General features: G+C 46.4%; 1 protein-coding gene across 12 annotated transcripts in view; it reads left to right on the top strand.

Moving 5' to 3' along the window:
- Positions 1 to 18,466, top strand: part of PTPRM (protein tyrosine phosphatase receptor type M) — a 761,675-nt gene extending 743,209 nt beyond the window's left edge. For 11 of the 12 annotated variants that reach the window (XM_032310611.1, XM_032310612.1, XM_032310613.1 and 8 more), the window contains 4 exons: positions 676 to 801; positions 2,699 to 2,862; positions 9,328 to 9,463; positions 17,614 to 17,667. In XM_032310611.1, the coding sequence (XP_032166502.1) occupies positions 676 to 801; positions 2,699 to 2,862; positions 9,328 to 9,463; positions 17,614 to 17,667 (480 nt within the window). Of the gene's footprint in view, positions 1 to 675; positions 802 to 2,698; positions 2,863 to 9,327; positions 9,464 to 17,613 lie in introns of all 12 variants that reach the window. The other variant, XM_032310610.1, reaches the window with a different exon arrangement.
- The last annotated feature ends 907 nt before the right edge of the window (positions 18,467 to 19,373 follow it).

A 19,373-nucleotide genomic window follows, 5' to 3' on the forward strand; every position in this document is an offset into this window, starting at 1 on the left:
TCCCACCTATTTGCAAGTTGAGTGTTTCTGTGCGTTGGTAACAAACAAAGGCCACCTCTTTCAAAAACCACCCTTCCCAGCATCCCTCCTTCTCCTAAGTTGGACATCATGTTCACACAAAGTTCTGGTGACCCAGTCTCACCAGTGGGGGATTTGGACCAGATCATGAAAGTGCAAACTCACACGGTTATCAGTGTCTTGTCAGTGAATGGCCCAATTCCCAAAAGTGATTACAGATTACAAGGCAAGCCCGCACGAGGGAGGTTGGAGACCTGGGTGTCAGTAGGAACGTGCACCATCTCAGGTGTCTTGGCTCCTGTGATAGGATCCAGTGGTATCTCCCCATGGCCAGGTAAAGGCATGCAGAAGGGACATTACAATGGGCAGTCTTGAACAGCATCCCCATGGCCTCCTTGGAAAACAGGATGGCTCAGGACTTAAAGATGCTATCTGAGAAAATGAAGAAAAAAGTAATAGAGGGACAGGTGAAGCTGAGGAATCAGCCAACAAGGAAGCCCTGAAGCCTACTTGCTAGGAGGAAGAGAGAGAGAAAAGAAAGTGAAGCCAATAGAGGAAGTATTGAGGCCTACTGAATGTCAATAGTGACCACATCCAAACTGTTAGGAGTCAGTTTATTCCTATAATTAACCTCACGTTTCTGTGTTTTGAATTCAGTTGTGTCCGCAGTACTGGCCAGAGAATGGAGTTCACAGACATGGCCCCATCCAAGTGGAATTTGTTTCTGCTGACTTAGAAGAAGACATCATCAGCAGGATATTCCGTATTTATAATGCAGCCAGAGTAAGACTCACAGCTAACCTCACTTATGTTCTGCTTTCATTATTTTCTCATTCGCTGAACAGCTAGGGTGCCCACTCTGTGTCAGTCACTGGTTAGGAGTTTGGAATACATTCTAGGTATTTGTGAACAAAACAAAGCTCCCTGACCTTATGGAGCTTACATTCTAATGGGAGAAAACAGACAATAAGTAACAGATATAATAGATATTATAATAGACATAGTATGTTAGAAGCAATAGATGCTATAGGGAAAAAAGTGGGGAAGTAGAAAGCACTAAGGTCGTGAAAAGGAGGGAGAAGAAGTCCCTGTCTTAACTAGATATCCATATGAGCAAAGACCCAACTGAAGTGAGGGAGCAGCCACATGGCTGTCTGTGGAGACAGCTTTGCAAGCAGAAGCAAGGTCCGTGCAAAGGCCCTGAGGTAGGGCCTCCTCTGGTAAGGTCCACAAACAATGACAAGGCTAATGTGGATAGAGCACAGTAAGCGAAGATGAGAGTAGCTAATAGAGTTGTCCTCCTAGAGGGAAAGTGGCCAAGGGTGGGGGTTCTAGGGGACAGAGACCATGTAGGATGTCCAGGCCACTGCCAGGACTGGGGCTTTTGCTATAAAGGAAATGAGAAGCCAGTACAAGGTTGAGTAGAGAAGAATCACATGATTAAAAAGGAGGACTCTACCTTCCAGGTTGAGAACAAATCAGTCAGGAGGCCCTTCTAATAATCCAAATGAGAAGTGACCACAGGAGGATGAAGTGGCAGCAGGTGGAGGTACATGAGGCAGAGAGATGCTGATATATTCTGGCAGAGCCAGCAGGGTTTGAGAATAGGCTGGATCCCAGGCAGTAGGGGGTGGGTCTCAAGATTTAGGTCTTGAGAAATGGACCAATGGAATTGATGTTACCCGAGTTGGGGAAGGCTGCGGGTATCAGGGGACTGTTTGGGGTGCAGGACATGCATTGGAGAGAAGGCCGGGAAATGGGCTGAGTTTGAGGGGACTGTTAGATACCTGAGTGGACATGTCAAGTAGGCCCGGATCTGTGAGGGGGGAGTTCCGAAGAGGCCCACCCTGGAGATGCAAACTGATGACTTCCTGGAGTCTTGAAAGCTGTGAGACTGAGTGAGCAGATCAGGTCAGAGAGAGAGAAGACAAGGGGCCCGAGGACGGAGCGTGGGCTTCCATCATCAAGAGGTCAGGGAGAAAGGGAGCCCAAGACAGCAGAGAGGGGAGAAGGAACAGCTGGGGAAGAAAGTGTCAGAGAACGAGAGAGATCACTCACATCAAAGGTGCCGAAGGCTTCTAGAGATGTGATCCAAGTGATTTAGCCGCAGCCAGATTAAAACTGTTGCCATTTTTCTAACACTTTCTTTGAATACTCTAATTCCACTTAACTATAAGTAAAGATTCATTGACTACTAACCTCTTTCTCAGCAAGATTCACACCAATACACAAAACCATGGTATGCTCACAGCAAACGCCGTGTAACCTCTATTACCCTGAGCTCACACGTGCTTCCAGATTATAGTTTATTCCTTACCCTTAAATTACCTGCAATTAAGGGAAACCCATTTTGCCCCTTACAACGTGGTCAGTGCTCACGTTGTGTGTTGTCATTTGGCTTTTGCAAAGCTGTAAGCATTCTCTTCACTTTTATTTGTCTGGCCTGTCATGTAAAACCCCTGGTTTGTTTGTTTGTTTGTTTTAATAACAGCTCCAGATTAAAACTTGTAACTCTTCAGGCCAGTGGAAGCTTGTTTCGGTATTTATAGGCAGGCCTGTCCTTTAGTAATGGCCTGCTTTGCTGAGAAGTCCAAGCAGGTAGGATCAGCCTGCTAGAATTCCACCAGTAAACAATGCCTGTTTTCTCTCCACTCCTTGAATGCTGCCTGATTCCCTCCAGCCCCAAGATGGATATCGGGTGGTGCAGCAATTCCAGTTCCTGGGCTGGCCCATGTACAGGGACACGCCGGTGTCCAAGCGCTCCTTCTTGAAGCTCATTCGCCAAGTGGACAAGTGGCAGGAGGAATACAACGGCGGTGAAGGCCGCACAGTCGTGCATTGCTTGTAAGTGCTAAGGGGAGCTCTGCACCTCAGAAGGGCCAGACTGGTGTTCTGCTGTCCCCCCTGGTTTACTGCCCTTTGTCTCTCTGTGAATGGAAAAGGAATCAGTAAGTTCTTATTAAGGATTCGGTTTGCTTTGCAGAAAACAAGATACGCACTTTTTGCATTCAGGTGGGATAGCACTGCTATAAAAATAAGCCTTGACCTTGGGATTGTCCTTCCCCCCCACAAAAAAAAAAAAAAAAAACACCTGAGTGTGTTCATTGGGCTCCTACTAGCTCCTGAGAGCCCAGGGTTACGTTTAGGGGAATTTCCTGAGCTGGTTGTTAAACTGTCAGTAACTTGAAATCATCCACAGTGGAAGTTTTACATCACCTACATCAGCAAATGCTGCAAATCTGGGCCCCCTCCCAGTCTGGCAAAGCTGGTGAGAGCATCTTGACCACACTAGTTGCTGATTCTGTAAGAAATCATGTTAGAAGTTTCAAAGGAACTATCTTTCACAGGAACTATCTTTTAAGAGAATGTGTTTGTTTATGTCTTGGTTTTCGCCTGGGCATGTCCATATATAGGAAGATTTGGTGAGAACCAGTATTTCTAAAGTGCAGTTTATAGGCCAGAATCTAGAAGGCGCTCAAATGGGAAAATCTCTGCTCCAGAGCGATGATTTCCAATTGTGGCTGCACACTGAGGGTCATTTGGGGAGATTTTTAAAACCACAACAACAAAAAACCAAACAGTGTGCCCAGGCCACACCCAAAGCAATTAAATCAAAATCCCTGAGGATGGGCTCCAGACATCCGTGTTTTTTTCAGACTCCTAGATTATCTCAATGTGCGGCCAAGGTTGAGAACCCCTGAATACAGACAGCCAGACTTTTCAGAGTACTTTCACCTGCATTTTCTCACTGGTGATGATATGTAGCTAATCAGCCAGCTGGGATTGGCTTAATGGAGCAAGCAATTAGAAAGTCATGGCAGTTAGGGAAGATATTTAGAGAATTTGTGGAAACTTCGAGTATAAGCTTATGTCTCTTTTCAGTGGAGTGTCATTAGCACACAGTGAGCTCTCTCCCAAATTGATGGGAAAATAAGATTTAACTCTGGGCAGACCAACCCTAGTTAGAATGGTAAGCTCGCCGAGGGACCTCAATTTCTCCCCTTGGTGCCTGTCGCTCACACTGTGCCACCCGCCCCGGGGGCCCAGGAGGGTCTGTGATATCCTAGAACTCTGCCCTGCCTCCCAGGAGTCAAAAGGTGGCAGTGTCTTGTCCTACAGATACTGATATTCTCTTGAAAAGAGTCTTATGAACCCATTCACACTTAGCCTCAACCAGAGGCCCCAGTCCTTTGTCCTCCCCGCTGACTGCCTGTCCCTTCCTTCTCATAGACCCAGTTCACTAAAGACATCTCTGCCAAGAAAATGCCAAAGAAGATTAACAGTGCACATCCCCATTTTTATTTCTCTAAGTGTAGATATAACTTCTGATCAGAATACAGCCAGGGGGGTCACCAGTGTGAACTGATACAGTCCCAGCAAGGGAAGTTGACATTTTATTTAGGGTCTATATTTTATCTGTTAGGTGTTTTGAAAACAAAACAAAACTAGAAACAGTCTGCAGATACCCTTTTTTTTCTGTCTGGAGTCTGCCAGCATCTGGAACTAGGAATGTGATGTATGCATGGTACCCCTTTGATTAGTTTCTTTCTTTCTTTCTTTCTTTCTTTCTTTCTTTCTTTCTTTCTTTCTTTTTTTTTAAAGATTTATTTATTTATTTATTTGACAGACAGAGATCACAAGTAGGCAGAGAGGCAGGCAGAGAGAGAGAGGAAGGGAAGCAGGCTCCCTGCTGAGGAGAAAGCCCAACTCAGGGCTCCATCCCAGGACCCTGAGATCATGACCTGAGCCTAAGGCAGCGGCTTAACCCACTGAGCCACCCAGGTGCTTCTGATTAGTATCTTTCTAACAAGGGCCAGTGCTGTAAGCTAAAGGACTGGGTCACCGTGGAGGAAGTTGAGGCACCAGGACAGGCCTGAGGGGAAGAAACAGAGACCCCTTAAATCACTGCACCTCATAGACAACCAACCACCAACTACAGTTTCTCAAGACCCAGTTGTGACCCCAGAACTAAGTCATTACAATGCCATTCCACGTGATGTCTACAGTGGGCTATTCTCTCTAGTGCACGGTGGTGGGCATCCATTGTTTCTGCCCTCTTGCCAGCCCAACACCCCACCCCTCTTCTGCTAAGAGAAACTTGACTTTTCCTTGGGAAACATTTTCTCCAATTCTGAAGTCCCTGTGTTTCCCATGGGGCTGCCTCTTGCTCTCTTGGCGTCAGGATGGGTGTGAGACCCATGCCTGGTAAAAGCGTTTATCGTTTAGATTTATAAATCTAAATGGAAGGTATTTTAGTTGTGAGAAACAAAGTTAGGTTGAATTCGTATTCTCCAATATAGGCCAGGAAAAAATGCAGCGAACCACGAAAGCTCTCTGCTGTTCATTTCTGAGGGAAGAACGTTATATTCAGCATAGCATAGCGCCACCTAATGGTTGTGGGCAGAGCAGTCCCTGCCTGAGACAAAATGGAATGGTTCCTTGAGCCACACGCACACTCACTGCAAGCAAATAGGGGTTTTTTTTTCTTTATACATCTTCCAGCTCATAAAGCCAGAAGAAATGGATAGAAGTAAGAGATCACCATTTTGCAGCCCTTGATGAAGATAATGGACATAGACAGTGGTCATCAGCAGCTGCTGAAAGCATCAGGTGAAAATTTGGTGGGGGGAGAGCAGTGCGGTATCAGTGCGAAGACAGAAAGTAGGCTAATGGAGTGGAAGAGAAAATCCAGGGATGGAACCACACCTCAGGGTCACCTGATTTACAACAAAGACCCATAGCAACACACCTCCTGCAGGGCCGGGCGGCAGGAAAAGACAGCCCGGGTACCTGGTCTCTCTCCTCATGCTGCATGCAGAAATCCTTTCCAGATGGATCATGGGCCCAAATGTGAAAAGGAAAACAATGAAGCTTCCAAGAGAAAATCTTCATGACCATGAGGTAACCAAAGATGATGTCACCCAAGACAGAACACTGGCCACAAAAGAAAATATTGAAAAATTGGATTTCATTAAAGTTAAGCACTTCTGTTCATCCAAAGACACCAAGGAGAGTGAAAAAGCAAGACGGAGAATGGGCAAAGAGTTTTGTGATATGTGCTTCTGACAAGGGACTCATGGCCAGAATGCCTACCCACTGCAAGCCAATAAGATCGACCCAATTGTTTGAGCAATAGACTTGAAAGAACTTCAGTTTTTAAACAAGATGCACGTAGCCCATAAATACAGAAAAGGTGCTCAGCATTATTCATTTTTAGGATAATATACACTGAAACCAGGATCACATGCCCCCTGCACACTCACTAGAATGGGTGAAATTTAAAAGCCAAAAAACAATAACAACAACAAAAAAATGAAAATACCAAGTGTTGGTGAGGCTGCAGAGTAACCAAAACTGCCATACCCTGCTGGCAGGAAGTAAATATGGTGCTGCCATTTTGGATCTGTTTGACAGCCATGCTGAGTGCTAAATATACAGGTATTCTCTGAGCTCTTCCCACCCCAGGTACATGACTACAGAAGTGAATCATCTATGCACCAGGAGACATTTTTATAGTGGGTTTACTCATAATACTGAAAACGAGAAAGCCCAAATACTCCTCAGCTGGTAGATAAGTAAGTTATACAGTAGTATATCCATTCTATGGGATTATTCTGAGAAATGTAAAAGAACAAGCCACGGATACAACGGGAGTGATTCTCACACAGATAATAGTAAGTGGAATAAGCCAGAGGCAAAAGAATATGTACTGGATGGTTCCATTTATACAAAATTCAAAAATACACCAAAAAAATTTATAAAGCCAAAAATGAGAAAAGGGATCATCTTTGAGTTATCGATGGTATTGACGAGGAAGAAGTCTGAGGGAGGTCTGGGGGGCTAATCACGGTCTGCATCTTGATCTCGGTAGGGGTTATGTGGCGTATGCATTTGGAAATTAACTGAGCTTTATATTTACCATTTGTGGACTTAATTTTGGCTCTGTTATACTTTATTTAAAAAACTGATTTGGGACTTAATAATGAACTGATCAAGCCGGCATTCTAGCACAATAATCAATCTCAAAATCACCAAACAAGAACAAATTGATATTTTGTGCCCGCTTCCTAGTGAAAGTTATTTGTAAGGTGTCCTTGTCTTAAAATACATGTAATACTTATGAAGCCGCAGAGCGAACTCCCAATATATCTAGGAAATGAGGATGAGAGAGAAACATGTTCAATGATTCACAGAAATGCAGTGAATGAGAGCAACCCAGTACGTGGGGCTGTCTCCAGTGTCTCCAGAAAAGAGGACCCCATTTCCTCAACAACTAAATCGCCAAGAAAAAGAGAGCAAAGAAGAACCTATAGATTAAAATAAACTTGTAAGGCATGTCAATCAATTGCAGTGTGTGCCTTTGCATAGATGTGGATTTGAAAAAAGCAACTGTAAAGAAATGTTGGAAACAATCTGGGAAATTGGAACGGTAACTAGAAATCCGATTATATTGATAAGGTAATATTTATTTTAGATGTAATAATTATATTGTGTTTGGGTTTTTTGTTTGTTTGTTTGTTTGTTTTTTTTAAGTCCCTAGCTCCCTGAGAAATGGTTGATCACAGAACTGGTGCAGGGAAGATACAAGATGAGTCTGGAACACCTTGCAGTTCCAGAAAGTACGGAAGTACTCAGAAAAGAATGGAGGTCTGAGGGCGCTCCCAATGGCCAAAGCCAGAACAATTCCAGCAACAAAATAAATATTGATACTATTGGATTTTAGCTCATGGAACAAAATTACCATGTATAAGTTTAAAGTGACATAAATAAGTAGTAAGATAAAAGAAGTAAGCAACTAAATTAGTCAATTAGCAGAGAAGAAACAGCTCTCTCTTACAATAGGATGTTGAGGGAGAGAGGGAGGTAGAAAATCAATTGGTCAAACAGCACAGTGATCGTTATTGCGACAGAATTCAGATTCCGTTTAGAATTCAGACAGATTCTGTTAAGACCGAATCCACTTATAGATCCTAAAACTGGTAGGTGAAACTTTGAGGAGAGACAAGATATTTGCAGAATTCCAAAGTGTCTCTCCCAAGATAATAACTACAAAGAGAAGATAACTACACAGTGAAAAAAAAATCTGCAAGGCGCCGTCTTAAAAAGTGATGAAGGTCAACATCACCAGCAGTAAGATGATTTAGCATCCTGAACTGCTGGAGGGACGGACAGTCCTTCTGTGGTTTTCTTGGTTATGCCAAGATGCATAACCTCATTCCCAATCGTGAGAAATCATGAGAAAAACCCAAATGAATGGACATTCTGCAATTTGTATTTTGTAATGACTTCTCGAATTGTGGATGGGACCATGGCTACTTTCCACATCTCCATTCTGTATTTTGTACTCTACAAAATAACTGAGCAGTACTCTTCAGAGGTGTCAAGGTCAGGAACAACAAGGAAAGCCTGAGGACCTGTCACAGACAAAGGAGACTAAGAAGCTAAGACAAATCAGTGCAAAGCAGGGTCTGCGATTGGATCTTAGACCAGAAAAAGGACATTGGTGACATTTGGCTGGTGACATTCGACTAAGGCCTGTAGTTTAGTTAAAAGAATTGCACCAGGGTTAATTTCCTGGTTCCCAGCACTTTCTATGACTGTAAGGTGTTCACATGAGGGAAGGTACGCCATGGAGCTCGCCATGCTTGTGTTTGCCATGATTCTGTACCTCTAAAATGAGTTCAAAATGGAAAGTTTCATTCAGAAAGAGCCCTTATGTTTTAGAGATAATTAATGAAACACTAATGGATTTTTTTTTAAGATTTTATTTATCTGTTTGACAGAGATCACAAGTAGGCAGAGAGGCAGGCAGAGAGAGTGGAAGAGAAGCAGGCTCCCTGCTGAGCAGAGAGCCCAATGCCGGACTCGATTCCAGGACCCTGGGATCAAGACCTGAGCCGAAGGCAGAGGCTTAACCCACTGAGCCACCCAGGCACCCCGATTTTTTTTTAAGGCCAAGTCCACCTTGGAACGTAACCAATACTCATTGCCGGTTTTGGTAGCAGATACTAGATAAGCTCTTTGTTCACCGGAAATTTTCTGCAGTAGGCCCATTGAATAAAAACCAAGAGGATGCTGTATCAGATTATATAAGCCAGAGCGTAGACAAAGCTAAGAGAGCAGAACAGACCAGTCAGGCCCAGCGGGAAAGCTCATTAACACCATTTGTTTTCATTGAAAGAATCAGCCCCGGGGGGAGCGTTTCCTTGGCCTCTGAGGCCCTCTCTGTGACCTGTTGTCCACGGCTTGGGTGGTAGGTCAGGAGGCAGCATGAGGACTAGTACGACCATCTGATTTCTCTTCCCACAGGAATGGGGGAGGCCGCAGTGGGACATTCTGCGCCATCAGCATTGTCTGTGAGATGCTCCGGCACCAGAGGACGGTGGACGTCTTCCACGCTGTGAAGACACTGAGGAACAACAAGCCCAACATGGTGGACCTCCTGGTAGGCCCCCCACCCTGTCCTGCAGCACAGGGCATTTTCCCACCTAGCTGGCATAGATGGCAGGGCCACTGATTCACGGGGGGGTGGGGGGGGATGGGTTGAGACTTCCTTTTCAGGAACATAATAGAATCGCTTTCCTTGTGAGAGCTTTTTCTCCCTCTTCCTCTCTCACTTGGCTTTTCACAGGGAGACTTCATCTCCACACACTGGCAAGGTGGAAAGAGTTGAAACTCACAAGTGAACATCCTTATTCATTTCCGTTCCTGGCAGTGCCTTCCGTGTGGCTAAGCACTTAGTCTTCGCGGGGAAGGAATAATCACAGCACACGAAATGCCAGATTTTCAAATTATAGATTTTATAAATAGCTTAATCACCTAATATTTATCAAAGCTGTGAATTTGAGTTTGACATCCAGAATATTGCGTTTAGTTCTGGTGGCCATATCTGAGATGAGGACGGAGCCGAGAAACAAAGAACTACGTGCAGTGATTTTCTTAGAGTATTTCTGGAAATCTCTTTCTTGTGTGCAGCTATTAAAATGCCAACCACTGCGACTTTCGAATAGAACAGCTTAAAGAAGGAAGCTTTTCAGATCAGGTGTTTGTACTTCTCTGCTAGTGGAAGAAGGATCTGAAGGAAACGGTGGGATGGATCCTAAGGTTGGGAGAGTGGCCTGGGGTGGAGAGGTAGGAAGACATGACTGGTGCCCACGCCACACCTGGAAAGCCTGCGTGCCCCAGCCCATGGCCCTGCAGCGGGTGGGCTCAAATTTAAAATATAAGAAAAGGGACTAAAGAGAGAGTGGAGATTTGAACTAAAGCTGAGGAAGGGGCTGTGGTCCCAGTCATCCCAGCCGTACCCCACACTGGGTAATGTAGTCGCTGATGCTGACCCACTCCTCGGACACGTTCTCTTCCACACACGTCCCTTTCCCAGGGCATCTGCTTCCCCCAGGTACTTATGTACTGCCTGGTGGGCTGTTCTGTTTTGCAGAAGTACTGTGCTGCCCACGGACTTAGGGAAAGTGTTACCTGTGTGGCTAGGTACCAACTCCCAAAACCATCAGCAGTTAGCACCCTGGCTTCTGTGAGAAAGAACCGTGCTCCCCAGACTGCTTCCCTCTCCTCCCTCCCCTAGGGGAGGCCCAGGAAAACCCAAATTCTCATCTCAGCTCTGCTACTAATTCAAGTCAAGTGACCTCAGACAAAGGAACTTGGCAATGGAAGTCTTCTCGGGCCAACCACTTAGCTTTCCTGAGCCTGAGTCATGTAAGCCAGGGATAACGTTGGCTTATTGAGCTGATCCTGTGAGACAATAGATGTGAAAATGTTCTGGAAAATGCAAAGGAGAGAAAGTGGTTCTTGAGAGTGCGGGTGTCCGCAAAGCATCCTGCAGCTGGCAGGTGTAGACGATCTGGTTGGGTGAGGAACAGGAGGAGGCAGCAAGCAGCTCACATTTACATGGTGCTTAATATGTCCCAGGCCACACGCTCAGTGCCTTTTACAGAGGCACGGATTTCCTGTGGATGAGCTGAAAGGCTGGCTGGCGTGTCCCATGTGTGGGCTTCAGTAGTCCTGCCCCTTCGGAGGCAGAGAACTGTCTCACCCCCTGCGACCACCCATGAATTTTGAAGACTTGTACCACCAGGGAATACTCCGTCTTCTGGGCTGGGGGCAGGTGAGATAGGGCAGCTGAGCTGTCAGAAGCGGCCCGAGTTTAAGACAGATAAGAAGTTGGGCAAAAGATGGAAGCAAATGCCTAAATTAAAATGCTCTGACTTCATTGCCATTTAACTGCTGGGACTCAGGGACAGATGTGTAGCTTCCAAACTTTGGTACTTGGGCAAAGCTGACCTTGATGAAAAATATATATATATCGTTTCCCTCTCAGTGGAGCCTCAATTAAGCAGGTCATTAGTAATAGACCCTTCCAGGCCTTTCCGCTAATGGCTCTGGCTGCAGCTTTCATCACTCACGAATTTTTATGCACAGAAACAATGTGGCTTTTTCCAAATCAGTGGTGCAAACTAAAGGACGGAGGTGATTCTTTGTGAAGTGAATGGACATGGAGGTGCTTGGACAAGGAAGGAGTCCACTCTTCAATGATAATTTAGGCATTTTTGTGACAAGGTGTTATTCTAATAGACAAAAAGGACCTTTGGATGCCCAAATTTCTGAGGGTCAGTACCAGTTTAAGGATAAGCTCAGTGTTGAAAAGATTTAAAAAAAAAAAAAAAGTTTTCAATTTCCTGGAAGAATGTCTGATAAATTTGTTACAGTGCCTGTTAGTGAAATACGAGGTAAAATCTGGTGACTGAAGGGGGGGAAAAATGTCACAGGGCTCTTTACAGCAGGCTTGAAGCTTCCAGAACTAAAATAAGGACCCATGTTAATTGTCTGTTTTTGCTTACAAGTGCAATTTCTATTAGTTTAAGCAGTCATATATATGTATGTTGGTTGAGGGAACTAATTAATTCAGGTCAGGGCGATAAAACCCAATACGACTTCATTGGGCATAAAAGACCATCTGAGACCGGAGTCTCTCCTGAGCACAGAAGCTGAAAAGCTCAGAGTACTGAGCCTTCCGAGCTACGTCTCAGAATATGAAATGTGTTCCAGAAAGTCCTGGAAAGCACTTCTGTGCTGACCAGCTAGGGAGGCATAGGGAATGGGGTGTAGGGGGTACAGGCCTTTGTCCCACAAACTATGCTCCATCGGAGGGGGCTCCCTCCTACCCCCTACCTGCCTGGTTAGAGTCAAATGGAGCCCCCAGTGCCTGAGCTTTGAAATGGGCTGCTTCAACATCTCCTTTCTCACTTTTGTCCGCACTGGGCTTTGGAAGTTTCCAGAGCTCTGTTTTATTTATTTATTTTTTCCCCCCAGGGCTCTGTTTTAACAGAGAAACAGCCTTTGGGGGAACAGATCTTTCCCCAAGAAACATATTATACCCCTGGGAGGTGGGAGAATTCCAACCCCCAAGATGAGATTCGACATGCATGCACACTTTACGGTGGTTACCAAGATCAAGATACTTAACACAGCCGTCACCCCATTTGGGTAACCTACTTGGCCCATGTGTGTCTGTGGTGAGAATGCTTAAGATCTATTCTCAGCCTCTTTCAAGTGTACAGCACTCTATCACTCACTCTAGTCACCGTGCTGTATGTTGATCCCCAGAACTTCTTACAGCTGAAAATTTGTACCCTTGACCAACACCACCTCAATGTCCCACCCCTGGCTCCTGGTGACCACCATTTAATTTGCTTCTACAAATTAGCATTTTTTTTAATTTTTTTTTATTTTTTTGTAATGAAAGCCTTACAGAATCCTGAGCCCAGGGCCCACCCTAGAAATCATTACTGGGCTGATCTGGAGCCTGGCCACGACAGCCGGATGTTAAAAGCACCCCAGGTGATTGTAATGTGTGGTGGGGTTAAGAACCTCAGGGCCCCATCTGGAGCTGGGAGTCTGAAATCATCTCCCAACATATTTGACCTTCTTTTTTTTTTTACTGATTGTTGTTTAAATTAAAAACTTGGGCCATATTGTTATATATTAGAAATTTTGAGAAATACAGCTTTAATTTTGTTTAAATTTCCTTAGTAGAAACTACATATTATTTGTATGTCCACAGTGCCTAGGATGATATGCAGTATATTTTGATGACCCTAACAATGATGGACTAACCAATTACAAGATTTAAAAGGATGAACATTTGAGAATTCTTCTGTGGTTCTATATTTCTCTGATGTAGACAACTGAACAAAATGTGCTTTCTAGGCATCTAGGCATTGGAATCCCCTGAGGTGCTGTCACAAACACAGAGGCCCAGGCCGTGCCCTAGACCAAGTATGGCCGACAGAGCCCAAGACCAGTGGGTTCAATGGGCTGTGGGTGAGAATGTGGCTGAGCAGGGTGAACAGGCCATCCCTTTCCTCATCCAAACCCACCTCCCCACCTCTAACCCTCCATCCTTCCTACTCAGACCCAGCCCTCTGCCAGTGTCTTCCCATATCTGTAACTGGGAGCTGGCTACCCACACACAGCCCCCGCTTGCCCCTTCAGTACGCTGAAGTAATACTCAGTGCAAGGTGCTCCCTTCAAACTGGCACGGAGCGTGGGGCCTGCACTTCTCCCTCTCATGGGGATAACACAATGACTCCACTAACCCATGGGTATGAGCTGCCCCTCCAGAAGCCATCGTGAACTTGAAACATACAGGCTATTTGAAAGGAGGTGGGGCAGGAGCTGGGGGGGGCAGGGGGAGTATGTACACGTGTGGGCAACTACCCGGAATACGCCCGATCTCGTCTATACCTGTGTGAGTTGGGGGGGGTGTGCACATGTAGGGGTGTGGGGGGGTCGTGTGTACATGTGTAAGAGTGGATGTTTGGGGGGGTGTGGGTGTGTATGCACGAATAGGGGTGGGGGTGGGCATGTATATGTGAGTGCATGTGTGCAAGCTCCCGTGTAGGGGTGGATAAGGGAGTAGGCGTGGGTATGGGTGTGTGCGAGTTTTGGCGCATAGGCCATAGACCCCAGATGGGGAGTCAGAGAGACCCAGTGTTGCCCATCTCTGGAGACCCTTGAGGACATTCCTGGTCCTTTGGGCCTGGCCTTGCCACCCCTGGAGAAGCAGCCACTCTCCAGTGACCCCACGGTTAGCCTTCCTGCACTCTGAAGGAAGGAATCTCCATGAAAGCTCTGTGCCCTCCTCCGCCCCCAGACTCTGCCATCCTCCAGTCGGGGCCTGGCTATCCCCTCAGCACCAGCGGCGCTCCTGACTGTGAGGAGAGCCCCATAGAGAGCTGCCACGCGACAGCACACCCGGACTATTGCCCGTCCTGAGCGGCCTCTTGCTGCTCTGGGAACATGGGGAAGCTGAGGCTCCACATGGGGGAGTCTCACTAGGGAACCAGGCACAAAGTGTGCGTGAGCCTCGGAGGGAAGAACGTCCTCCCTACATTTTTAAAGTCAGAGATGAAAGTCATGACCCATTCTGTCTGTCGTCAGAGACGCACTGCTGTCTCCTCGAGGGGTCTCCTTGGCTGGACAGCCTGGGAACTGCGAAGCAGACAGCACCCCCCCCCCGCCCCGTGATGATTGACACCCTGGGGGCCACGTGACCCTCCGGGCAGGGGCATCAGTCAAAAGGCTTTTTCCACACTGCGGGACTCGTCAGCACAGGATCCAGGTGAAATTGTGAAAGTTGTTTTAGGTTCACAAAGCGAGTGTGTCAGGGAGAGCAGAACTGCCCTGGGTGAGCCATGCGGACTGCTCTCTGAGTCCCGAGCAGGTGTTGGAAGTGTCCAGAGGGACTGCAGGGCCCCGAGTTCCTCAGCCACAAGGCAGCTTGGGCTGACACGGGCACACCTTGAGCCCTTCAGGAGCTTCCCAGAGCCACTTGCAGGCCTCGTGGTGTCGTAATGTCCTCACTGAGTGAACGGGGATGGGGGGAAGTCTTTAATACAGAACCTCGCTTGTAGGTGTGTCTTCAGAGTTCACTTTCTCCTTCTTCAGGAGAACAGGAAGTGAGGCTGCAGTGAGGGGGGGGTGGTCGGGAGCTTGGGAGGGGGAGCAGCCGGCCACCCAGGTTCCAGTCCTGCCCAAAGATAAGCCCTCCTCATGTCACTTTTTCATGCCCAGAGCCAACTAATGTTGCCCAAGTCAGGAGAACTTGGGACCGAGGCAGAAATGTTCTTTTTTTTCCCCCAAAAGCACAGGGATAGCTCGTGTGGCTTAATTACACCACGGAAAAGCAAGCGAGCTAAGAGAGGAAAATGCAGAAGATGGGCCTGAACCTGGTGATCAAGGGTAACAGTTTGCAGTGCAGGAGGATTTCAGGCATTTCCTGAGGTGCTCGGGGGAGGGTACACAAAAATTGATGGTCTTCCTTCTCACTCCCTTTATTTTTCTGATTCAGAAACCGGTCATCACAGAATCTATTGGGATTGACAGTTTGCTCAGGAAGGGATGAGATGATGGTGAATTCATTTCCAAAATTATAATCATGCCGGGGACAAGGCAGCTTCAGTGATTTTCAACACAGTAGCCCCTTGGCAGCAAGGCCCAAAATCCGAGGCCAGCAGCTATGTGACGCTCTAACTGTGCATGATCTTCTGTTAAAAGGATGGTTCATAGTAGGCTCTGAAATTGCGCAATCAGGTATATGCAAACCTGTGTCTGTGCAGTAAGTAATTGGATCTCTCAGATTTCCATGAAAAACATTAATTGTCTCTGTGAAGGAGACAGAACAGGGTTAACCCCTTCATAGCCAATATGTCAGCCCGTCGATCTGACCACATGGTCTTTTGAAATTTTGACATGACAATGGTTTTATTTAAGTATTTTGAAAATAAAAGTATCAGGTACTGAAATACAAATCAGAAGGCTTGGCGTAGACATATGTTCAGATGTCTTGGGTGTACACCTAGGAGTGGAACTGCTGGGTCATGGGTAACTAACTCTTCTGTTTAACCTGTTGAGGCCCTGCCCGAGGACCTTCCGAAGTGGCTGCACCTTTCACATTCCCACCAAGTTCTCCTTATCCTCACCAACACTTGTTATTATCTGTCTTTTTTTATCTTAGCCCTCCTGGTGGGTGCTACTGCTACTGACATTTTAATCTAGTATGTTGAGATGGTCTGTTGGCTTCCCATATTCCCATCTAGATGGTAAACTCCTGAAGGACTAAAGCTGCATCTTAAACTCCCCAGTCTCTGGCCTTCAGTGTTTATTGGGTTGAATCAAATGCTGCTAAACCCTTATTTTGTCATCATTTACATATACAGTTGACGTTTGACACCCCCAGCTGTACGTCAGATTCCACACTAAAGACTGGTGTATCACACACAAAGGGATAAAGTATGGCTCTTGTCTTCAAATACATAGGTTGGACTAGTGGGGCATATAGAGAAGAAAATGTAGGTGAAGACCAGAAAACTGCAATGACCAGTTAATTAAGAGGCACGTATCCCCAAAAATGGAAATTTAGTTTTAATTAATTTGGCAAACCCAAAATTAAGAGCTCCATTTCCTTGGTTGAGGCCGTTGTGTTGGGTATTGAGACACCTTGTGAAAGCGTATCTCTTACGGAGATGGGAAGAGAGCCTTCCAGATGCTGAGCGCCTCTGTCCCAGCTGCTGGGCTGCTGCCAGGTGGCAAGGAAAGCATCCTCAACTGCTCTGTCCCTCTCTTGGCTCAGAGACTCCTCCCAGGTGAGCATCCAGTGGCAGGCCACACAAACAGGGGCAGAATGCTGTCTCCTAACAGCCAAGACCCCAGCTGGGCCAGGACCTCATGTAGGCCATGGTCAAGGTCCATGATCGGAGAAAGCTGTGCTCAAGAAAAATTCCTTTACTGTCTGATTAACAACTGTAGGTGGCTCCCAGAGGACATCCAACACTTCCCCTCTGGGCCTTTCCTTATCCAGTTCCTCCACCTGGAATGCCTGTTCTATCCCCCATTAGGTTAGGGGTCAAGTTACCTGCTACTTCCTCGAAGGTCCTCCTAGGAAGTTCTGCTCTCTTCCCCACTGCACCCATGTCAGGGGACCATTCCCAGGCCCTGTTCAGCTCCGTGCCATGTGTTATAATTGGGTACTGGTCTCAGCCTCCTCACTGGACCACAGACTTCTCAAAGTCAGGGACCAGGTTAAGGTGTTTGGTATTTAAGAGGTGCTTGATAAATTTTCATAAAATGGAAGACATCCTGCTGACTGAAAATCAAGCATGTAGTTGGGCCAGGAATGACACATTTATTTGTGGGGGTCCTTGTCTGAGCAGGTCACAAAGTCTTTTCCCCCAGACTTCATTTTTTCCCCTACCTCTTGATTTCCCCATATTTTGTTTCAGGATGTTGATGTACAGGTAAACATATACATGTGGACAAACCTATATATGGGTTCCAGTTTTCCAGAACTTTCCAAGAATTCTAGTGAAGGTAGATGTCAAAATACCCTTCATCAGGCCTTGCAGGAAAGGTCTGCAGACAGCGGATAGGTCTGTGGTTCACAACCGAGACTTGCGTTGCTGATTCAAATCCTTCTCAGTTTGATTTCTTCTGATTAGAATCCTAATCTGGCATAATGGCTTGAATGGCGCCAGTCTTTGGCTGTCACAGAGCTGAAATCTTTGCCCTTCTGCTTTCCAGGATCAGTACAAGTTCTGCTACGAGGTGGCTCTGGAATACTTGAATTCTGGCTGATAGCCTGAAGAGCTCTGCACACCAACCCTTCCGTCCCACAAAGCCAAGACCTTCTGTGGTATTTGTGTCAATGAGATGAAGACTTCTCAATATGCTTATTTTGCTTTGCATAATTGGCTCTTTTTAAGAGCCCAAGAAAGCGTTTCTAAAACTGCTTTGCACTGCCCAATTCCCAGCAATGCTGCTGCCTGACGGAAAAACACACACACAGCAGAGTCGTCCAATCCTGTCCTCCTAGGCGTCAGCTTGTTAGAGCAGCGTAGACATCTGGTAAACTGAAGAGCACAATTATATTCTTATGAAGGAATTTGTACCTTTGGGGTATTATTTTGTGGCCCGTGAACCTTTGTTATTGTTACGGCTGAGTGTACATTTTTGTTTTGTGGAGAATGCTACCTAGCATTATGATAATATATTATTTTAGTTAATATTTGTATTTTAACATGTTGCATAATATAAGCTTATGTACCTTTCCAAGACTAACAGATAAACGTATAATGAACAAAGATACGTTGTATGAGTTGTTGTTTCTATCAGATTTGTATTGTTTCCAAGGGAAAAGCTTGGGAAGAAGTCAGTTCAAAAAAATGCAAAGCTCGATGATCAGATTCACAGATCCAAAGCTTTTCCCTTTGTTTATATTGTAAATATTTTTGATTTCATCAAATTATTTATTCATTAAAAGAAATTTTTGTGAAGCACAGTGAGTGACAATCGTTTTTATGAAGCGCAGGAAATGATTGATTGTACAACATGACCTTGTGTGAACTCTTTCTCAATAAATATAGACCCATGATCAGTCTTGCTGTATTCCTGGTGTCCCAGCGCCCCGGTGATGGGGGCAGCTCCGGTCACCGCAGGCCCCTGGCAGACAGTTGGGGTCTGCTGGCCTGGAGAAGATAGGGTTGGGATTTTTGAGAGAGAACATCTGTCAGTGAGAAATCCTGGCCCATACTGGGAGCCTCTCTGGGTCTGAGGAAACCCAAGCCCCAGAGCCGCCCGCCCCCTAACCTGGTGGGTATACTGTTTCAGAGTGCACTGGGCCGATGCCAGGGCCCGGCTTCCTGACCAGAACAGCCTCTTCATTTCTCTGTTTCACCTCAGTCAGTGAGGGTAACCTCTGTCCTCTCCAGGCCTCATTCAAACCTGAAACTTGCTGAGAGAACACTTTCTAAAGGGTTAGAGGATCAGAGTGCATTGAAGCAGGACGCAAAGCGGAACAAAACAGTCCCTGCCAGAGAGAACGATCACGCAGGGCGGCCTGCTCCCCTCTCCTCGAGGGCCCTGCCTGACCTCTGAAGGAGGAGGCTAGGCCGTGCACTTACAGTATCAGTTCAAGCTGAGCTGCAGGCCATGTTAAATGATTGCAGCAGGCGATGAGGATGAACTTTCACCAAACACCCAGGTCAATGTCAGAAACTCTGCAGGGCGCCTACCCCAGAGGCAGCAGGTCCTTGGAGCCATCTTACAGCCGGAGAAACTCGGTCTGGAAGACATTAAATAACTTGTCCAAAGTCACCCCAGCTGGTCGGTGGCAGGTGCCTCCAGGGCCCAGGGGAGGCAGAGGGACAGCACAGACCCCCTTGTTATAACACACAGTGAAAGGAAATGCCAGTCCTGCTGAGACGGGGAGATGGGACCCATTGCCTGCTCCAGAAAAAGGGGAGGCTTGAGGGTGGTCATTCCTGTCCGCTCTAGGGACCTTG

This window comes from Mustela erminea, chromosome 13 (genome assembly GCF_009829155.1).
Source record: "Mustela erminea isolate mMusErm1 chromosome 13, mMusErm1.Pri, whole genome shotgun sequence".
Classification (NCBI taxonomy): Eukaryota; Metazoa; Chordata; class Mammalia; order Carnivora; family Mustelidae; genus Mustela; species Mustela erminea.